Source organism: Lagopus leucura, unplaced genomic scaffold, assembly GCF_019238085.1.
Source record: "Lagopus leucura isolate 7727_CA_CO unplaced genomic scaffold, USGS_WTPT01 Super-Scaffold_100026, whole genome shotgun sequence".
Lineage (NCBI taxonomy): Eukaryota > Metazoa > Chordata > Aves > Galliformes > Phasianidae > Lagopus > Lagopus leucura.
In genome coordinates, this window is record NW_024962277.1 from 8022845 (window position 1) to 8044542 (window position 21698).

The 21698-nt window shown below is 46.8% G+C and overlaps 1 protein-coding gene, 1 long non-coding RNA gene and 1 other non-coding gene across 15 annotated transcripts in view; all 3 read right to left on the bottom strand.

Annotated features, from left to right (window-relative positions):
* The window catches only part of IARS1 (isoleucyl-tRNA synthetase 1), a 93866-nt gene extending 86457 nt beyond the window's left edge, over window positions 1-7409 (bottom strand). The window contains exons 1-6 of one of the 3 annotated variants that reach the window (XM_042880112.1): window positions 7325-7409; window positions 4992-5082; window positions 3805-4165; window positions 2934-3053; window positions 2254-2410; window positions 1667-1786 (exon numbers count right to left, since the gene is read on the bottom strand). In XM_042880112.1, the coding sequence (XP_042736046.1) occupies window positions 1667-1786; window positions 2254-2410; window positions 2934-3052 (396 nt within the window). In that variant the 5' untranslated portion in view covers window position 3053; window positions 3805-4165; window positions 4992-5082; window positions 7325-7409. Of the gene's footprint in view, window positions 1-1666; window positions 1787-2253; window positions 2411-2933; window positions 3054-3804; window positions 4166-4991; window positions 5083-7312 lie in introns of all 3 variants that reach the window. The other 2 variants (XM_042880110.1, XM_042880111.1) reach the window with 2 other exon arrangements.
* On the bottom strand, window positions 3982-4116 carry LOC122185070. The gene has a single exon (XR_006180714.1). It is a non-coding gene; the product is annotated as a small nucleolar RNA SNORA84 (small nucleolar RNA).
* Window positions 7410-11723: 4314 nt separating the features above from the next.
* Window positions 11724-21698, bottom strand: part of LOC122184845 — a 28745-nt gene continuing 18770 nt past the window's right edge. For 8 of the 11 annotated variants that reach the window (XR_006180656.1, XR_006180657.1, XR_006180653.1 and 5 more), the window contains one exon: window positions 16032-16384. This is a non-coding gene — a long non-coding RNA (uncharacterized LOC122184845). The other 3 variants (XR_006180659.1, XR_006180658.1, XR_006180651.1) reach the window with 3 other exon arrangements.

The window sequence follows — 21698 nt, forward strand, 5'->3', positions numbered from 1 at the left end:
GAACCAAGACCATAGAATAATCAACTATGAAGGGTGGCTTAGAGATACATAGAACATGCATAGAATCATAGAATCACTCAGGTTGGAGAAGACCTCAAAGATCACCCAGTCCAACAGCAACCTGACCGTGCTACCCTAACTCTAACAACCCTCCACTACATCGTGTCCCCGAGCACCACATCCAAATGGTTTTTAAACACGTGGTGGTGATGGTGACTCAACCACCTTCCTGTGCAGCTCACTCCAGTGCTTAACCACCCTTTCTGCAAAGAAGTTTTCCTGATATCCAACCTAAACTTACCCTGGTGCAGCTTAAGATTATTTCCCCTCGTCCTGTCGCCAGTGAGAAGAGACCAACCCCACTCTCGCTGTAAGCACCTGTCAGGCATTGGAAGAGAGCAATAAGGGCCGCCCGGGGGGGCCGCGTCCGCCGTCGTGCCCGGACTAAACAGCCCCAGTTCCTCCAGTCTCCCCTCACAGGCCATATTCTCCTGGTGGATGACAGGTTGGCCATGAGCCAGCAGTGTGCCCTTGTGGCCAAAAAGGCCAATGGCTTACTGGGGTGCATTAAAAAGAGCGTGGCCAGCAGGTCGAGGGAGGTGATCCTCCCCCTCTACTCTGCCCTGGTAAGACCTCATCTGGAGCACTGCGTCCAGTTCTGGGCTCCCCAGTACAAAAAAGACAGGGATCTCTTGGACAGAGTCCAGCGGAGAGCCACGAAGATGGTGAGGGGCCTGGAGCATCTCCCCTATGGGGAAAGGCTGAGTGAACTGGGTCTGTTCAGCCTTGAGAAAAGGAGACTGAGAGGGGACCTGATCCAGGTCTATAAATATCTAAGGTGTAGGGGGCAGAATGGCGAGGCCGGACTCTTTTCAGTGGTGAGTGGAGACAGGAGAAGGGGAAATGGCCAGAAACTGCAGCATAGGAAGTTCCGCACAAACATGCGCAAGAACTTCTTTACAGTGAGGTGACGGAGCACTGGAACAGGCTGCCCAGGGAGGTGGTGGAGTCTCCTTCTCTGGAGATGTTCAAGACCTGCCTGGATGCCGACCTGTGCAACCTGCTGTAGGGAACCTGCTTTGGCAGGGGATTGGACTCGATGATCTCTGGAGGTCCCTTCCAACCCCTACAATTCTGTGACTCTGTGATTCTGTGATTCTCCAAGCCCTTCCCCAGCCTTGCTGCCCTTCTTTGGACCTGCTCCAGCACCTCCATGTCCTTCCTGTACTGAGCTGCCCAAAACTGAACACAATTTTTTTTTTTTTCCCCCAAGGCTCAGCTGAGATTCAAATGCCTGAAAGCAGAGCACTTAAATGGATACATTCAGAACAGCTATGGAAAAAAGCATCAACTAGAATCAACTTTTTAAAGTTTAAAAATTATTAAAAAATATTTTAAAAATGTAAAAATTTTAAAATTTTAAAAGAATCACTGAAGTTTTTGAAATATAAAATTTGAGCGTGCATGAGCAACTGCTAAAATTCAAACAGGCTGCACTTTCGATTCCACATCATGATTCCAGACACACAGCACAGAAAGACTCACTTCAAGTCAGTTCTCCAACTGCTGTGCTTCCTCACCCATGTAGTGGCAACAAAAAGAGGTCCAGTAGGTATACATACCATTAGGGAACATAGAATGGACTGCACACTGAGCCTTCACTTACCTCCCATTCCTTTGAGTATCTCATCACAATTCCTCTGCACTGGTTGTTGTATTCTGCAATCCCCATCTTTGCCACATCCTCTGGCCCTTTGATGCCTAAGGTTTTGTCAATCTCATATTCCTGGGAACATTGAGAACAACCAAAACAAGAACATCGTAACAAAAGCTTTCAGAATTTGTCCAAACAGCTTCTTTACATTCTATGCATTACAATGGGGCTGAAGGGCCTTTCTTATTCTTCTGAGTTTTCCTGAGCACTGCAGGTGAAATAAGCAGATGTTCTCAAGGATAACCCAGGTGGGTTTGCATCTTTACTATCTTAAGGGAAAAACATGTTTCCTGAAACACATACCAGATTTGGTTAGAGTAATGAACAGAGTGCCTGAAAAAAGAAGGCTGACTGACCAGAAGGATGCACAAGAAACCTCGACACAATCTAAGGCCAGAGCAACACACTGGCCAGTGAGCTCACATTGCTCCTTTCACAACAAATCCAGCATAAGAACAACATAAAAGTGACTGATAAGCAAGTAATACTGGGGAATAGGAACCAACAGATGTGTCTGTAGGCAGACTTATTGCACGTACCACAGGTAAGCCATGGCAATCCCATCCAAATCTCCTGTCAACATGAAAGCCACTCTGATGAGCAAATCTGGTAACTATGTCCTTAATGGTTCCTGCAAGAATATGGCCATAGTGTGGAAGCCCAGTAGCAAATGGAGGGCCATCATAGAAGTTAAACCTATGACACAAAACAAGATTATTAATGAAATCAAAAATCAATCATCAAATCTTCAAAAAGACTAACTACATCTCTGTACCAATGCTTCCTTAATAAGAAGTAACACATGTCTTAACAGGACAACATCAATTCCCTGGTCTGCTCTCAGTCAGCACAAGTTTCACGATGGCAGTGGAAATAAACCCATTCCATTCCTGATTGCCAGTTCTACCAAGATTATTACTGAAAATGCCAGAATGCTGCTCCCCAGCTGGCAGATGTGGTTAGGAACCATCCTTCCTTACCCGTGGATTTGTTTTATACACCCACCAAGCAGGAAGCTGTCATTTTATTTCTACTGCCTGCACACTCTTGGTTCTCCATAAACTGAAACATGCAAGGCAAATGACAGGGCAACATCAGGCACAACTACTATCTCCAAAGGGAATGCTCTGTTAACAGAGCTGAGGCCAAAAACAGTCAATCCAGCTAAGCCGTCCTTGCACTGTCACACACAGCACTCCAGCTTTTAGCTGATTCTTACCTAGGTCTATTCTTTGACTGCTTCAGGCATTCCTGGAAACAATTAAGCTTCTTCCAGAGCTCCAGTATCTTCTCTTCCTCACTTGGAAAACTTATGTTTTCTGGAACTTGTTGCACCATTCTTTCCCAGCAAGAACCAAGCAAAGAAAACACGTGTTTAACAGCAGGGAGAGGAAAAAAGGGACTTCACACAAACAACTCTAACAAATTTGTATCAGTGAACCACATCTTAGCACATGCAGACAGCTTGTTTCAGCATCAACACAGAAGCAAACCCCACATTCTTAGGACATCTTAAAATTTTGATAGATTAACCCTGCACTTTTGTAACAGGAAAAAGGATTTACTATTTACTCATAGAGCCCATTACTTTTTGGCTGTGACAACTAAAATCAGTAAGAAGGACGACAACTATTCCCACATCTACATTCTCAAAGGCTTAGAAACATGACTTTTCTCCCTTTGGCTAGGCCATCATTCTCAGGGACAACTAAAAGCAGCTCAGAGTTCAGAAACACATTGTAACAGAACATGAATGTGGGCAGAAGAAATTGAACAAACAGACTAGGACAAATCTGGAGGACTTCAGCTGGGCTCCATCTTCAAAAGCACATACGACGAACCAACCTTTTTTCCCCCCTCTCTTCATTTCACAATTATAATGGAAATAAGGCAGAAGTGGATACTTCCTGCTGGCTGTCCTGACAGTCTTTTACTTGGCTGGCTTTGAAAGGGCCCACAGAGCCCAGAGCCATTCTTCAGTTCTAGCTAAGTCAACAAAAATCACTACAAGCAAAATTACACAGATGCTTTCTTTGCAATATAGAGAACTTTCAATACCATTAGACACAGACAATCCTGGTCTTCTGTACCTGCTAGGAGATTCGGAGCATCAGAGACAATGGAGATGACAAAACAATTTAGTCTTACAGTTCATTTGTTAAGATATCGAGTCACTTCAGCAACACCTAATTTAGTGATGTCTGCTACAAAGGATTTTCACAACAGGCTCAGTGACTCTACCAGGCTAAATACACATCCAGGGTTTGGTCTGTAACTGTGACCGGGCTGTGGAAGCTGCTCACATATCGCAGACTCCACGCGTAAATCACAGCATCACTTTTGGGCCGTTTCTTCCAACTGAAGCACTGCATGCACAAACCAGTGTCCAGTAACCACAGGCCACAAATTCATGCTCTTTCCAGTCGTACAAGGAAAGTCTATTATTCACAACTGGAGGAAAAAAAACAATTATTGATGGTAGTTACTGTACTGAAGTCAGTCACTGCCAGTCAATTTTTTCCAGTTAGAGAACAGAATTCTAAAAGACAAACCTGATTTAAAAGCCATGCATGTCTCATCTCACCCTTAACTGAGCACAAAGTTAAACCAAGACGTCTGTGCTCAGTAAAAGCAGGACAATTTCACACACTGGTGCAGGAATAATTCAGCATACTCCAAGAAGAAAAACATTCATGACTATAAACGATGTAAGTATTCCAATACCAAGAAAAAGCAAAGGAATCTCATGGCTTTGCACACAGATAGAGAGAAAACATCACAACTAATGACAATAAGATGGTTACACAAATGTATCTAACAATAGAGTGGATTGGGGTTGGAAGGACCTCAAGCCCACTTGGGTTGCCCCCCATCAGATAATGCTACTCACAGCCTCCCATCTGACTGTGGGCATCTGGTGCCAGCTCTCTGGGCACTGGCACCAGAGCACCTCAGCATCCTCTCTCTAATTAACTTCTTCCTAAGGTCTCATCTCAATCCACGTGCCCTTCTCAATTAAAGCCATCCCTGTGCCCATCCCCCAACAAAGACCCCCCCCCCCATCTTTCCTGCAGGTCCCCTTCAGGTACTGAAACTGCCTGTCCTCATAGGAAAGGTGCTCAATAACTTTCAGGCAAGACTTCCAATTTCCATACAGATTAATAAAAACATAGGTTGTTTTGTGTTCTTGTTTCTCTGTTCATTTCCTTTTGACAAAAAAAAAAAGATAAAGACAGTGCACCAAGGAATGCTTTATTTTTCCTAAAAGGACACTTACTTGTTCTAAAAGACAGTAACATTCAACAGCAAAGGCATCAAAGTCTGCAGACTGTGCTACAGCGGTCTCAAGCTTATGCTGAGTTTCTTTTCTAGAATAAAAGAACACACAAGCATGAAAACCATGAAAGTCTGTTGGAAAGACTTCTTTTATATTAACATTTTAAAAAATGCTTCATTATTCAACAACAACAACAAAACAAAACCCTACAAAGATTTCAGAAATGCACTCGACAACATACAGCACGCATGGACTAACAATTAACAGGAAGTGGATTTGAAGACTATTACTCACTTTGTCGACAGAAAAACTGAAAATAACCCAGATGAACTAAAAGCCCCCCTAATGACACTCTGATAAGCAACAAAGTCTAATGAATATATCACACTCTATAGCAGAGGTCTCCCAGCTTCGTGGGTTTTATGATCACCTTCTCATCCCTGTTCCAACCATAGCATCCCACAAGATATCCTATGAGACCTATGCAGGACCTTCCTTCCTTCCTTCATCCACACACACCCTTCCCAACTTAACACATCACTTTATACTCACACAGAACTAGACTCTGACGCTGCCTTTTTATGCAATGAGCTTTAAAGTAAGGCAATTTCTGGGGTAACAACTGTTTAAATTATTAACTGATAACAAAGAGCATCCACTTCTGGAAAGGATGGAAAGAACGACGTTTAAAATGAAAAGGACAGGCAGGCACAGAATGCTAAGCCACAGAACATTCTTCTGAGAATCTCACACTGATGCCTATAATAGAGAATAAAGCTACAATGCCAACTCAAGACCTCAGAGCAGGTAAGAAAAAATTATCATAGGCAGCAATCTTTGAAACCTCTTTTTAAAGTGAATAATACTGCCCTGCTCTAACCAGCACCTGCTGTTAACCAACATCTGGTCGGAAGCAAGAACGAAGTTGTATTTTAAGCCACCAAAAGAAGGTTGCCACCCTATTGGCCACCTTCCTTCATTCATCTCCCTAATTTCTCCTGCAACTCCTGAGAGAAATTACATCAGAAAAGAATGAAAAACAGGACTGCTATCACAGCAGCTTTGTACTTGATGGTAACAGATCAACAGTGACCTGATTATTTGACTAAGTTAGCTGATGGCAACAGAAGCAATGAGTTCCAGACCTTTCTTACTGAAAAATATGTCCTAAAGCGAGCAGAACAGCAAACTAAAGTAGGAAACTGGGAAGCTACAAACTCTAACACCTTAACTGATAAATGAACTAAGGTTAGCCCAATACTTAAGGATAAGTTTGGGGAAGTGTACTGAAATTAACTCCTATGAACCTATTGCTGAGGTGAAACACTGCCTGAGGTGGATTACAGCTCATCCCCTCCTCTGCAATGAATGTTTGCTGGAACAGCTGCCCAGAGAGGCTGTGGATGCCCCATCCCTAGAGGTGTTCAAGGCCAGGTTGGATGTGGCCCTGGGCAGCCTGATCTAGTATTGAATGTGGAGGTTGGTGGCCCTGCGTGTGGCAGGGAGGTGGAGCTTCATGATCCTTGAGGTCCCTTCCAATCCTGGCCATTCTATGATTGCTCCCTTTTATGCTGGAAAGCCAATTAAAAGAGCACTAAATGAGTGCTCCAATTCCTATATTAAGGCTACATCTGGACAGAGACATAGCTGTAAGACATCCTAGGCACGAACACAGCCCCACCCAATGTTATCTCTTCAGCAAGTTTCCCTGCTGTCTTCACACAACTGAAATTAAACGCACAAGTCCTCGCTGTTGGAAGGAAACAAGGACAAACCCGTGTTATTTCGAAATGACTTCAAACCACTGATCAAAACCCAAAGCTGGCAGCTGAAGCAACAAACGCTGCCGCTCCACGACAGTGGGGCAGGCACTGCGGTACTGACAGCAGCTCCCCGCGTGTCGCCACCGACACCAAAACAGCCTTCAGGCCTCCTTCCCACACCTCTGCCCTCCCCAAAAAGCACGCCGAAGGGGAACGCTGAGGGCACAAACGGCTGCAAGGCGGTTTGCGTGCTTCGCTCGGCTAAGCTAAGCCTCGATGAACATCACATCCTGCAGGAAGGGAAGCCCTTCCTTAATAACCGCCTCTGTCTGAGCGACAGAGAAAGCCAAGACGCCGCACGAGCACTCGGGAGGAACCCGCACGGCGCACGCAGCTCCAGAGCCCGAGGAGGCGGCCCCGCCAGCGGCCTCACGGAGCGGAGCCGGCCGAGCAGCCGCCGCAGAAGCCGGCGGGGCCGCCCCGCCTACACGAGGCGCCCGCGAGGCCCCTCCGCAGCCCCAACGAGCCCCGCGGGGTCGCGGGGAACAAACAACGCACCTCTCCTCTCACCTCAGCGCCACACCGCACAACCCGCGCTGATGCAACCCCGCGCGCAGGCATGACAGGAAGCGGCGGCAGGCGCACGCGGCGCGGTCAGCCAATCAGCGCGCGGCACACGCGCACAGCGCAGTAAGACCGCTCTCCATTGGCGGTGCACGTCGCCTAGGAACAGCGGGAGGTAGGCGGGGCCGGGAGGGGCCGTGCGCGTCCTCAGGAGCGAGCGCCCCCTGGCGGCGGGATGGCGCGGTGCGCTCTGATCCGAAATTAGAGCGTCTTGTAAACGGGATCCCGTACGCAAGAAGAATTAAAAACTGGGAGAAATCACGTTACTGACTGTACTCATCCGACCTCCACAGACCCCTTCTGTACACAGAAAGCTTTCCTTGCCGTACAGACAGGTGGATATTACATTCGGGGAGCCTTTCATTTAACAGCGGCTTCTGTTAGTTTCATTGGAACATTTTCCCCAAAGTAGCGCAGGCTTCTTCAGGACACAAAATACAACCGCCCAGGTTTGCAGCCCTCCGTGAGTTCTCTGGACATCTGTTAGCACACGAGATTCGAGGCTCCTTCAGGCTCCAGAAGGGGCATTTCTTAGACAGGCTCACTGCAGCCAATCCCAAACCTTGCCATTACAGACTGCAGTTTTTCAGCACACAGTGGTGTTGAGGCCACTGGGTTTTAAATGGAGAATTATTTCCGAGTGGGACTTTAAGCAAACGCTGCCATAAGCGTGTACTCTTTAGCAACAACGAAAAACGTTGGCACGTTGCTGTTGACAAGGCTCGGGTTACCCTCGGATGTTTTGTACTTCCCAGTCACAAACGGTGCCCACATGGCAGCGGCAGCCTTTTTCTGTCACGCCCTGAGGGAAGCCACTTGGGACAGAGCACTGAGCTTATTTTTTATAAACGAAATGACTGCAAAGACGGGCAGAATAGGGAAGACATATTTAGGAGCGTAGCGGCTACGTCGAAAGACAAAAATAAGGTTCCAAGTTCCATTTGAACTTGGAACCTCGAGATCCGGGCACCGCCTCCCCGCGGAGCCACGGCAGCCATCCAACCCGGCGCTCAGGGGCGGCTTACGCAGTTTGCGTATCAGCACTGCGCCAGCGGAAAGGGCAGCTACGCAAAGAACCGAGCGCAAAAGGGGTTCGCGAATAGCGGGAGAGCAAAATAACGCTCCCCGAGCGCCGAGCCAAACCAACGGGTCTCGGGTGCGGGCAGATCCCGGGCTGCTCGGCGGACGGAAACGGCCGGCACGGAGATGCGCGGCGCGGCGCGGAGCGGCACGCGTCCACCGCTCATAGAGGGCGAGCGCCGGGAGGACGGGCCGCATCGGGAGCGGCCGTGCTCCCCTTCGTGCACCCCCGCGGCGCCGGGCCGTGGGCTGCGCCGGAGGGTATAAGTAAGGGTGTGCGGGTGCGCGCCGCCAGTCGGCGTGGGGCGGCGGCAGAGGGTGCGGTGCGAGGCGTCCTCGCTCCTGCCGGGCCCGGCCGCGGCTCCTCGTTCAGCAGCGGAGCGCTGACAGCGTGGGAGCGGGCCGAGCGTCCGTCCGAGGCGGCTCAGCGCCGGTCAAGCTGCCCCGCGGCCCACAGCCCTTCGGCCAGGCTATGAGCTGCAGACGGGCTCCGCTCAAGAAAAAAACGGAGCGGATCGTGAAAAGGTAGAGGTGGCCGGCGAGGCCCCGCCGGCGGGGAGACGGCACGGAGCGGCGGCACGGAGTGGCAGCACGGCTCCGGGGAGCGGCAGCCGAGCTCGGGGCTGAGCGGAGCCGCGCGGAGGGGCGGCGTCGGAGTCGGAGTCGGACCGTCCCGGTGGAGGACGGGAGCATGTGAGAGCGCGGCCGCGATGCTGCGACGCGCGGAGCCGGCGGCGTGGAGCGGAGCGCGGCGGCCCCGCTGGGCGCCCGCCCGCGGAGAGGGGCTGCCGGGCTCCGGCTGCCCGCTGCCGAAGGGCGAGGCGCGGCGGAGAGGCAGCCGCTCGCGGTGGCCTCCCGGGCGGCGGGGCGGGCAGCCCGGCGTGTGGCGGAAGTTGCTGGGCAGCCGCACGCACAGCCACCTGCAGCACTCCCTGCAGCTGCAGCAGCGCTGCCGCGCCGTCCGCCGCTGCCACCGGCCCTACCGGCCGCGGGTGCTGCTCTCCCTGCGGCCCGTCAACTTGCTGGGCCGGCGGGCGCCGGGCATGCGGGCGCCCCGCAACACCAATCAGTTCCTGATGCGGGAGAAGTACCAGCTGATGCACCTGCGCTCGGACTCGTTGGGCACCGAGAGCGGCGGGTCGGACTGCGAGATGGACCCGCTGGACATGGACTCGTACCTGGGGGTGCTGGAGAATGCCCGCGGGGCGCTGACGGGCACTGCCGAGGACGCGCCGCCCCGCCCGGCCGAGCCCCAGCCGCCAGCTTCTCTCCTGGCACAGGAGGAGAGCCAGCAGTACTTCCCTTCCGAGGACGATGTGCTGGAGAGCGAGCTGTTCATGGAGAGGGACTTCCTCGAGTTCTGCAGCCGGATCGCCTGAGCCCGGCGGGGCCGCGGGCGAGCGCTTTATTTATTCCTCGGTCGCCTCTCCCCGTTTTTGGCAGGAGGCAGCGGCCGCTTTTAGTACCGCGCGTGTGGACAAACAGCGGGAGCTCCCGCGGCTCTCTTGTAAATAAAAAAAAAAAACTTTTCTGCAGGCGAGCCTGGAGCCGAGTGTACTTTGCTTGAGGGACGAGGGGGGCAGAGCGGGGACAACCGGCTGAGCGCTGCCCCCGGGGAGCGAACGCTGGGGTGGGGGGGGAATGGGGGGGTGGATGGAGCAGCGGAGACCCGGGCCCACCGCAGCCCCGCCTCGGCCGTGGAACCGCTCCTCCCGAACTCCGCTCAACGCCCGGCGGGAGAAGAGAGGGCTCCGTGCGGCGATAAACAGCGGAGTTTCTGCAATGCGTTAGGAATCCCCCAAGGAACGGCTGTAAAGTGGCACTTGGTGCACGAGCTGCCGCCTGCCCCGCTGTGCCGTTCTGTAACTGCCTGCCTTACAGTTCCGACAGCGGGGGAGCCTTGCTGTTTTACTAACCCCAGCAGAGGGAGAAATGCCTAGAAAGAAAGGTCTTAAAAGGCATCCGAGCACCTAAACAGCACTGCCCGGCCCCAGAGCAGAGCTCTGCAGGGATGGGTAAGGCGGTAGGGTTAAAGTGCGTGGGTTTTACCTACCACAAAGGTAGCAGATCGCGTAAACCAGGCTAGAGCAGAGCCGGGAGGCACCAGTACAAAGGAGACCGACCTGAAACAGTTAACAGCGGCGGTTTACGCAACAGGTAACATTCCTGCAACTTGTTGCCACAGGAGCAGAGAGCGGCGAATGGGATCAGCGGGGCTGAAACAGGCCGATAGCCGTGCCGTGCCCGCAGCCTGCGGCCGCGAGGGAACACGCTGCACTTAAAGGTGCCAGGGCAGGAAGGACGGAGCAGACCGTGGAAGCGGCCGCTCATGCTCCTCTCCCCCACAGCCCCGCAGCACTGCTGGAGCCAGGAGAGCCCCGGGCCTCATCCCGCGGGGCTGTCCTTACTCGCATCCCAACCACAGCCCAGCTGTAGGACGCTTAGAGCTGCAATACCATCTTTGTTTCCAAACCCGTTTTCCCTTCAGCTCCCGGAGGACTGCAGCATGCCTTGTTTTTTTTCCACCGCATACAGGGGTGATGCGTGCAGGCTGCTGAGCTGGGAGAATTTGCTGCCTCTCCTCTAGAGCACAGCCATGAAACCAGAGCTGGATGTCAGAACCAACAGGAGCCCAAACACCAGCTGATCCGCACACAGCGCCCTTTGTGATCACACACAGACAGAAGTTAACCCTCATCCCTACAAGGGAAATCATATTGTCAAGCAAAATCTATGAGATCTGAAATTCTTCAGTTACGGTCTGGTGAAAATGGGAGCACCTCTCCTATGAGGAAAGGTTGAGGGAAGCTGGGCTTGTTTGGCTTGGAGAAGAAAAGGCTTCGGCCTCATTGTGGCCTTCCAGCACTTGAAGGGAGCGTATAAACAGGAGGGGGAACGGCTGTTTACAAGGGCTGGTAGTGATAGGACAAGGAGGAACGGTGTTAAACTGAGACAGGGAAGTTTAGGTCAGATATCAGGAGGAAGTTTTTCACCCAGAGGGCAGCGAGGCACTGTTACAGGTTGCCAAGGAGGCTGTGGATGCCCCATCCCTGCAGGCATTCAAGGCCAGGCTGGATGTGGCTCTGGGCAGCCTGGGCTGCTGGTTGGTGACCTGCACACAGCAGGGGGTTGGAACTGGATGAGCATCGTGGTCCTTTTCAACCCAGGCCATTCTGTGATTCTATGAAAAACAATATCCAAAGGTATTATTTTCCTAGGAAAGGAAGCTGCAATGCATTACATTAATGACATGTGTATTTATTTGGAAAAAGCCAAATTGATGGCTATTTTTATAGGCCCACACAGATTAATTTCAGACAATACAATGTCCAACATGCTAAAACATCACTCTTACTGGCAACAACAGGTTTGTGTCAGTCATGCCTGTGCTGGGAGCTTTACTCCATGTTAAGTCCTTCTGGGCAGGAGATGAGGGATAACCTCATACAGGTGAGGGGAGCCAGGTTTGCATCCACACAAACTGCAAAGACTTGGACTTTAGGATGCTTGTATGTCATTAATGAATCCAGCTCTGCACTAACATGCTAATTTAATGGCTTGAGTGCATGTTTTGTTCTGTTGTTTCTTTTTCCCTTCACTTGCTATTTGAACAGGTAGGACAAAAACTCACTCCTGAACCCTTATTTGAAACTTGGCCTCCATTCTGTAATGCTGCTGGTGTATTTCCATTATAACATGAATCTGCTTGAACACAAGCAAAGTAAAACAGAAATGTAAATTAACAGAATAGCATAGGGAAATAATTACAAAGTTGGTCAACATCAAAGCTGGGGAAAAAAACCAAAAGCTCCTATTTCAGGAGATCAATCATCAACCCAGTGGCCAACAAACTCATCCATCTTCACAAGCTTCCCAACAACACGTTTTACACATGCATCATCCGCTTCTATTTCTCGTGCCACTGACTCAAATCCAGTTCATACAGGTGCCAAAGCAGGTCACAAAACTACAGGGATAGCTCTCGAGTGGATCAGTGCTATTATTGGGCTGAATTTATTATATATCTTGAATCCTCATTGCTTAGTCTGCAATACTTTTTGCTTTGACAAGACGGATTTGATTGGCACAGTGATCTATCAGATCATACTACAGTGAAACACCAAACACTGACATTTGTAGAAGGAAAGGTAGAGCAGAAGTATTATCAGTATTTGTGCTGAGAACTACCGCGTCCATCCAGCAGTGAGTACATTATAAGAACTGCTGTGCTATTTAGAAATATTTCCACCTACATTTTCAAATAACTAACTTCACCACAATATGTATTTTATAGCCACACAAATCACAAAGAAATTCTGTTACAAACAGAACCATACTGTGTTCTGCCATCTTGTACAGCAAGTCAGTCAATCATTGGGTTTTTGTTGCAGTACAGTTGGGAGTCACTTTGCTGTTTTGTACAAAAGTTCATACATTATTAAAAGGGAGAGGAGGCTTTCGTGGCCTGCAGAAAGTGACATGCAAATGTAAGTTTGGGAGGATCTTCCCTGACACATTTCTCTTACAGAGGAGCTGGTAGTTTCCAAGGATTGCCCATCATTCAGATAGCTCCTTGTAAACCTTCATACCATCCATCCCAAAAAGCCAGCTGAGTCTTAGGGCAAAACGTAATGGCATTTATGGAAGTTGATGTTAGACTTAGTCCATCACATGGAATTAATTTGTTAAATATGAACCCACATTTTTATTATTTGCTATCTGCTTTACTACAGTCCTTTCCAGAATATGATTCCTTTGTTTAATAGCAACAATCGTCCAAAAGTTGATTCAAAAATAATTAAAATTCCGAGCTCCACAACAACTCTTTTAAACATAAGCCAGCAACTTCTGCCAAGGGAAAGAAAAAGAAGAACAAAAAGCCTCCTCCTGGCATGCCCGAGCGTCTTGCTCAGGTTAGGAACCGTAGTGTGCTTCAATCAGCAAAGCACTGGCCCCCACCAGCCCTGCACACTGCACTTGTGAGCCCAGTCCAACTGGAAATTGAGTCAAGGAGCTTCATTTCAGCAGGAGGCCCCAGCATGCCATGGTAATGACACCAATTTTGCCATTCAGAGGTTCTTGCAGGAGTCAAATCAGTGGTGAAAAATGTAATACTCATCTTTCCTCACCAAATGAGTCAGTGCAGCAGTGCTATTTGCTGCCAAGTTAACGGCACAAAGTCAACTTTTTCCTCTCTGTTATTATCACTGAGACATGCCTGGACCAGCATTTCCTCATTATCCTGCTCACCCCTTTTTCTCTCCACAAATGAGCTCTGTAATTCAATTCCTCTCCTTAACTACCCCAAAAAACAGCACCAAACAGACAAAACTATGCTGCTTCCAAATCCAGACCTGCTTCCATACCATATCTGAATACTTCTTGTGCCATTGATAGAGTAACACGTCCACTCTTTGGGAAACATCAGAGAAACAATTATTTTACTTGGGTCTATGTAGTTTGCTTCCATGGGATACTTAATATAGACGTGGAGCAGGGGAGAGATCACCTCCATGGAGAATGCAAACTGCTCCACATGCTAGTTGAACAGTAATTGGATAAACAGTGCAGAAAAGCAACTAAAGAAGTTTAGGGAAAGGGTACCATTGTTTCCCCCCAGTCAGATGGGGTTCCCTACACCTTCAGCAGTCCTCAGTGCGTTTCCATTCTATAGACCTCTTCACTCTTTCACACATAAAGAGCTTTGATATCCTTTGGGAAATAAGCTTCACAAACCTACAGTGCATTGCATGAAGTGCACACGCTGGCTCCCATAAGGTTTATGCAACATCTCCAGAACTATTTTATTAGAAAAGATAGTGAACAGCCTGTTTATCTGTCTCACTAACAACTTACTGAATCATAGAATCACCTGAGTTGGAAGGGACCCCCAAAGGCCATCAGGTCCAATCCCCTGCAGCAAGCAGGGATGCCCACAGCTCCATCAGTGCTCAGAGCTCCCCAGTCTGAGCAGGGTGTCTGTAGGGATGGGGCAGCCTCTCTGGGCAACCTGTGCCTAACCATCCTCATTGTAATAACTTCTTCCTTACATCCAATCATTCAGTTTGAAACCATTTCCCCTTGTCCTGCTAATGAGTCTGTCCCCTTCTTTCTTACAGCCCTCTCAGATCTCCCTGCAGCCTCCCCTTCTCCGTGCTGCACAGCCTCAGCTCTCAGCCTGCCCTCACAGGGAGGTGCTCCATCCCTGGGGTCATTTGTGCCCCCTGGACACTCACTCTCCAACAGGCCCACATCTCTCCTGTGCTGAGGACTCCCATCAGGACACAACACTCCAGGTGAGATGTTGCAGAGCAGAGGGACAGGATCACCTCCCAGCCCTGCTGGATGCACTCCTTAGATGCAGCCCATAGTATGATTGGCTTTCTGGGCTGTGAGGACACACTGCTGGCTCATTTCCAGCTGCCATCCACCAGCACCCAAGTCCTTTCCAGCAGGGCTGTTCTCCATCCTTACATCCCCCAGCTTGTACTGACAGTGGGGGTTGCCACAACCCAGGTGCAGACTTTGCACTTGGCTTTGTCGAACCTCACGAGGTTCAGCTGGGCTCACTGCTCAGCCTGCATAGGCCTCTCTGGATGGCACCCCACCCCTCAGGCATGTTGACTGCACCACACAGCTTGGTGTCATCCACAAACTACTAAGGGTGCACTTGATCCCATTGTTGATGTGCTCCATGAAGATGTTAAAGAGCACCAGTCCCAGCACTGACCCCTGAGAAACTGCAGCCTCTGCCTCTTGGGTTGTGTCTATCTTGACTGAAGAATTCCAGCCTCTCACATTGGTCAATCCTGTGGTTTACACAGAACTACACAGCAAGGGTTGTCACTCTTGCAGTCTTTCTAATCACTTGTTTATGAGAGTCATTGATACCATCTAAAAAATTAATATCTAAAAGCTTAGTCTCTGCATCTTGTCTTGTTAAATTTCAGGCATCTTATATTAAGTTTATACTTATATATAAAAGGCCATCTTACATAACTTATATTACTTCACTGTAACCAAAAGTTATTTCATTTGTAATTTGTTTTTACTATAGATCAATTGCCACGACTTAAACATCTTCCCTATTTCATGTAATGGCTGCCAATCTCATCTCTGAAGAAAAAGCTACTAAAAGTAATGTAGAAAGAAAAAAAAATCTTAGATTCAGTATTAGAAAGGAATATCTCAAACGCTGAAATTTTGCTAAGTGAAACATTTCCTGTGGTTAACTGAATGTAGGTGTCAAGTTGTGCTCACTGACTTTTATGTACTAAACTCAGCAAATTGTTAAACCAAGTACGTGCTTCCAAATGTGCAAAACCCAAGAGGAAAAATAAAGTTACCACTACTCACCAGTATTCCTTGTTAATACACATCATACATTTAAAAAAACATCTGTTATATGATTTGACAAGCCTCAAGAAGGATGACATTTTCTATTGTATTACAGTCCTATCACTACAACATCAGACTGGGGAAAAAAATCAGTGCATACTGCAGTTCCAGCTAAAATTTATCATTCTTACCAGCAAGAAGACTGAAGCTTGTTTTCCAATACACTTATGCCTGGTGGTTGAGTTATTTTCAATATTTTTATTATGATTCTTTATCATGAGTTTATCCCTCACTGATGACAGAAAAATGACTCAGAAGAAAAACAAACTGAGAACTAAATCTGGTGTTTTATAATGGATGAACTCCCACTGAGATCTCCAGGAACAAACAGATGTGAGGGAATTGTCTTTTGTGGGTTCCTTCCTGTCCAATAAAGGTAGAGATCACTGCTTTCTTTAATACAGCTTCAGCCTATTTCTTCCTCTTCTGAGCAGAAATATTGATACTTCCTACCTTTGAGACCTCAAGGCCTCTCTTGACTCCTGTCACACAAGACAAATAGCAGGACACATGGTCCATAACAGAAGGCTAGAAAGGAAAGAAAAAAAAAAATCAATAATGTATTTCAAAACATTTGAACAAATGTTATTATTCTGTATCTTGTAGTATTTACAGAGTGAAGCTTTACAAGTACACACAAACAGGTGCGATCCTTTCTGAAATCTGTATACTGTTATAATGTTAGTATTCATGCTATTTTGTTCACAGATAATAGATCAATCTAATTAGTGCCTCTTTTCAAAAAAGGAAGGTGACATGCACCTATAGCTGACACTAAAGCAACTGAAAATGTCACCATCTAATGACATATAAATTAAGTAGAGCACAGAGATGTTTACTGTGACGATTAAAATCGCTGAGTTCAGTCTGCGAGTTCACGTCGCTCCCACAAACAACAGTGCCCCTTTTTATCCATAACCCTTGTCATTCAGATCCACAGCTACAGTCACTAAGTTTGGGAAGATAGAGACTCGATCGCTTTCCTCTTGGTGCAATGCACATGTGGCACACACTGCATCAATGTGAGTTATCCACCTGCTGGCCTGCTCATTACTTGCCATGCTGCAGGTGTCCAACTTCTGGGCTTGCCTGGGCTGCACTGAGTGAAGAGGAATTGTCTTGGACCCTATATTACAAAAATACATAAAATATTTAATGCATTAATGCATTAAACAGCAATTTTTATTTATTTATTTATTTATTTTACATTAAAAAAGGAGGCAATGAAAACATAAAACTAGGGGTTGGGCATGCAGGGTATCCATAATCACACAGTCCTGACTGAACCATGGCACTTTTTGAACCAGTGTATACAATCCACCCCTACACTCTCTTCCTAGGGCAAGTAATCTGCTTTGCAACATACTTTCTTTTAAGGCAACTGCCTACTAGTTTCAATTTATACACCCCCCATTCTGCTGTTCTGGGACTTCTGACCATTCCTCGGACATTTCATACAGGACGCTCAATAAACATTCAATAATTTTTACAAGCACAGAGCTATTCTAAGGCCACTGTGAACTATTACTCATTTTTTTACACAGATACTTAGGACAGACAAGCTTTACTATTGTCTCATAGCCTAACCTTACACAAGGCAGGTCTACACGAGTGCCGCCACAGCCATACAATAACATTTTGAACCTGATCCTGCTTTGACATGAACATAACTCCTACCAAAGCCAGTAGGAGCCCTGTCAGCACTTGACAAGGCTAGCTTGGTCTTTTTACAATAACAGCTTTCCATCCTCTGTGTTTAGTTCTCCCAAATTCTCCTGTTTTTTGATGTGGATCAGGAAAAGAATGTATTAACTGGGAGAGAATTTGCATAGCCTTTTTCTGCCTCACCACTGGATCTGTCAGTCACTACCTGTGAGCTTTCCAAGGCTGTACAGGAGTGCACAGAACTCGTTTCCCAAAGAATAGACAATTAATGTCTACCAAATTACTATTTTTTTTTTCTTTTTAAAATAAATCCATTCATACATTCCATTTCCCCAACCCCTCACTCTCTACTGCAACATATTTTTCAGCATGCAATAATATTGTTCTCATACTCAGGAAATACAGAAACTGATGGAAGAAACAGCACTGTTGTGAAGTAGTGTAACAGGAAAGTGGAGCTAGATATTTATATTTGACTACTTAGAATAAACATGCTGAACCAATACTATGCCCCTCTGAAAAGCTTTAAACCAAAACTGTAGCATAATCCAACTTCTTCATTTATAATGAGATCCATTAGATGAGCAAACTTGCATTCATCTTAGTTCATGTTCATATTAGTTATGATGGCCTACCAGTACATAGCAGTGCCTGCTAGAGATCTCCATAAATCAATTTTTGGAGTACAGACAAGCCATGTCTAATCCTACCCATCTTTAAACTACTGCTCTGCTTTGCTTCTGTACACAAAGTGGCCAGAACCACTATAAGAAAAGACTTCATGCATCAACATCTCATCTCTCCAAAATATACCCTATCTGCACAGTGTTTCTGAAAGGAGAGAATCTGGAGAAAAATAACCTGTCGGATGAATTTTCAAATGCTATGTCTGCATCTTGCCCATCACTGAATGCAGAGACATAAAGCTTTAGGAAAATGATAGCAAATTTGCAAGGCACAAATTTTGTTCACCTGTGAACACCAATCACACCAATTAAACACCTGCCCAGTCACTGAGGTGACTACATGTATTATAGCTCAGTTTCAGGCTGGAATTTTCCTTATTTAGGAAAATAACACAAACAGAAGACTTATTTGGTCTCTAATTTTAGCTAACTGCTTGCATGAGATTTGTGAATTATTCTAAGAGGTGACCTGATTTTTGTTTATTGGATCAGTGTTTCCTAATCTACTGGAGGTTATTTTGAAGAGTTTGGGGTTCTAACATAGATATCTATATATCACTACATCGTGTTGAGAAGACATGGCAAGCAGCGAGGCACCAGGACCCAGCAGAGCAGACAAGTGGAAAGGGTGAGCAGTTTGCTTCCCCTGCAGCTCAGTGTCCATGTTGATTGACATCCTTAAACTTTTATTACTGGGGAAAAAGAAGTAGAAAGGAGAATAAAAAGCATCAGCTATGCTAAAAGTCAACTTCAATGTAACCTAGTTAAATAAGAACCAGAAACAATTAAGTCCCCCTTGAAAAAAAAAAAAAGTTTCTAATCAGAACTAGGAAGGGGGTTGGCTTTCAGCTATTTTTGACTTTGAACTTAATAAAAGCTGTAACATCAGCTTCCTATTCTGGCCAAGCTGCCCCAGGTCCCACCCAGACCAGTCCCCAGGGCAGCTCCCCACCCTGTTTCTAACGGGCCATATCCTTTCTTTTTATGTCCAGGGTGGAAACAATGAGCCAGCACTACTCTACTACCTCAGACAGGGTTGTATTTTTATGTCATTACACCTTTGATTATTAATATTTCTCATCTAAATTGGCTCATGCTCTAAGAGGCAGACAGAACACTGCCCAGCAGCCCTGAGCTTAATGAAGCCAGGCTCCTATGAATTCACTTAGCAAGACATGTGAGGGTGATGGGGTTTTTTTTGAGAGTCCCTTCAGTACAGCACCTCCCCAAGAAGCAGAGCATCAGCATTTGACTGTTAAAGGTATGAATTGGAAGAAGTTCAGGTGTGGAAGCAGGGCTATGTACTGCAATACAGTTCTGACCATGAACACTAGAAATTCCCCATTCCTGTACACACAAGAGGCAAAATCTGTGTTCAGCACATTAGCTGCAAAAAGATCCTTCATGCCAGTAAATCCTGCCAAGTCCTGAAAGCACAGGCCATAGTCATGCTTGTGCTGTGCAGTGCATTCATGTCGTTTGTTCAAGAACATTACAGAGAGAAGCAGCCGTTTTCTAACAGCACAGTGTTTGCACAGCAACTGGTAATTTGGATACGCATCAGAGCTGTTGCACATCTGTCACAGTTGCTGTATCTCTAATGTAGGTGTTCAGTGCTCCCCAGACAAACTGGATTTAACTGCAGCACATGCTGCAAGTGCAGAAGTATAGCTCTGGGATGTACATCACAGCCAAACCCAGCCTTGCTGCTCATTCACTGCACATTTACAGATCTCCTCCTATAAGTTCTAGAGAAGACTACAAAAGGGCTGTGTTTAGAAAGCATCAAAAGAAAGGCTTTGCCATTAATACCACATTCATTGCTCAGCTGATGGCAACAAATTCAGCATTCACGGTCACGTACTCAGACCACGTTCCAAGACTCGTAGTAAGACAACTGCTTCTATTTCTTCTCTGTACTCTGCTTTCATACCTACTGCCTTCAGAAAGAGTTGCAGAGACCTCGTTTGGATGTTGGTTTCCTTTCACTAAACAAGCGATAAGTGTGCCTGAATATGGCTCCAGGAACTCAGTGCCAGTGAATATTTTATAGACACATTTTTAAAAATTCATATGAGAAAGAGGCTGGCTTGACTGGTATTTATCCACAGCTGCTGCTGTAACAGGAAACTAAGCTAATTAGAAACAACAGCAACTATAGCCAATGGGGGAGAATAAGCAATTATAAAATGCAGACAACAGTTCTTGTAAACTTTCACTGTGACAAAGAGGCATTTGGTTTCCAAAGTTGTCGGTCTACAATATTTTAACGTGGACTCATTTACCATTCACTAAAAATAAAACACATTCACTATATCACACATTACTCAGCTTCTAGCTTGTTCTTATCAAAAAGAAAGGAACAAAATCCTGTTAGCAGTTCAAACCCAAAAGGTGCTGCAGCTCACTGGTAGAGGAATGAAGGCTACCGTTCCAATGCTGTTGGGAAGCAGCAATGTTGAGTTGTGCAGGACAGTCTGTACTGCTAGCATTGCTACACTTGTGATCCTTAAGCAGCTTTCCCAACCCCTCCAGGCCTCAGATACATCCTCTGCAATGGTACAAGGCTTCTCTCTGCAAGCTCTGAATGACTGCTTGTAAAATGCTTTGGTTTTACTGCTACGTTTTCACAGAAGACGCTCTCACTGTATGTATTGCTTCCTCTACTGTACTACCTCAGTGTGCCTAAACAAGCCTGAAACATGCACTCTGTGCTGCCCAGTGCTGTAAAGCGAAATACAGTAATGAGTAAAAGAACTAAAAAAAGATAAGATGCCAAAGCAAGTGAAAATAATAAGAAAAACTCATCTTCTCTGTTACAGCAACAAGGCAGTGCACAAATCTCTACAGGCTGAAAACCTGACCTTCCCACCAGTGCTTACCACAGAGAACCAAGATGTTGCCCCCGCTGACAAATCACAGACATTGCTGCCACAGACCAGGAACCAGAGACTACTTCACTATAAATACATTGCTCATTCATCTTTGAATTGGAGAGGAACATCCATGTAGTCCCAGGCCCTAAAATACACTGGTCAAGAAAGTGGATGCTGCTAAGACTGTGTTCTCTAAGTTCTTTGTCCCTTATAAATCAAAAAACCTGAGGGCTTTCTTAGTAATGTGCATCAATGTCTTTTCATGATGCAGATTGAAAAGCCAGCTATTCTATGGTTTTCATACAGACGTACACTTGTATCCAATTCCACTTTTGTAACTGGAACAAGATGTCAGAATGAGCTTCCTTGTATTTCAGTCTGATTAACATTACAGTGAAAGGTCTAGATTATATGCTTGCTAACTTTTTAAAATGAGTAAGCTGTTGAATTTGAGCAAAAAATGTTTGAAATAAGGGTTGTCTCATTTCTTATTTGGTCATCTGCTTGGCATAAGGCACAACCTGTTTCTGATACATGAAGCAACAATTCTGTAACAAGTCCTAAACTGAATTTTTCTTTTGCACCTATTTGGCCACAAGTGGTTCACTCATTCAA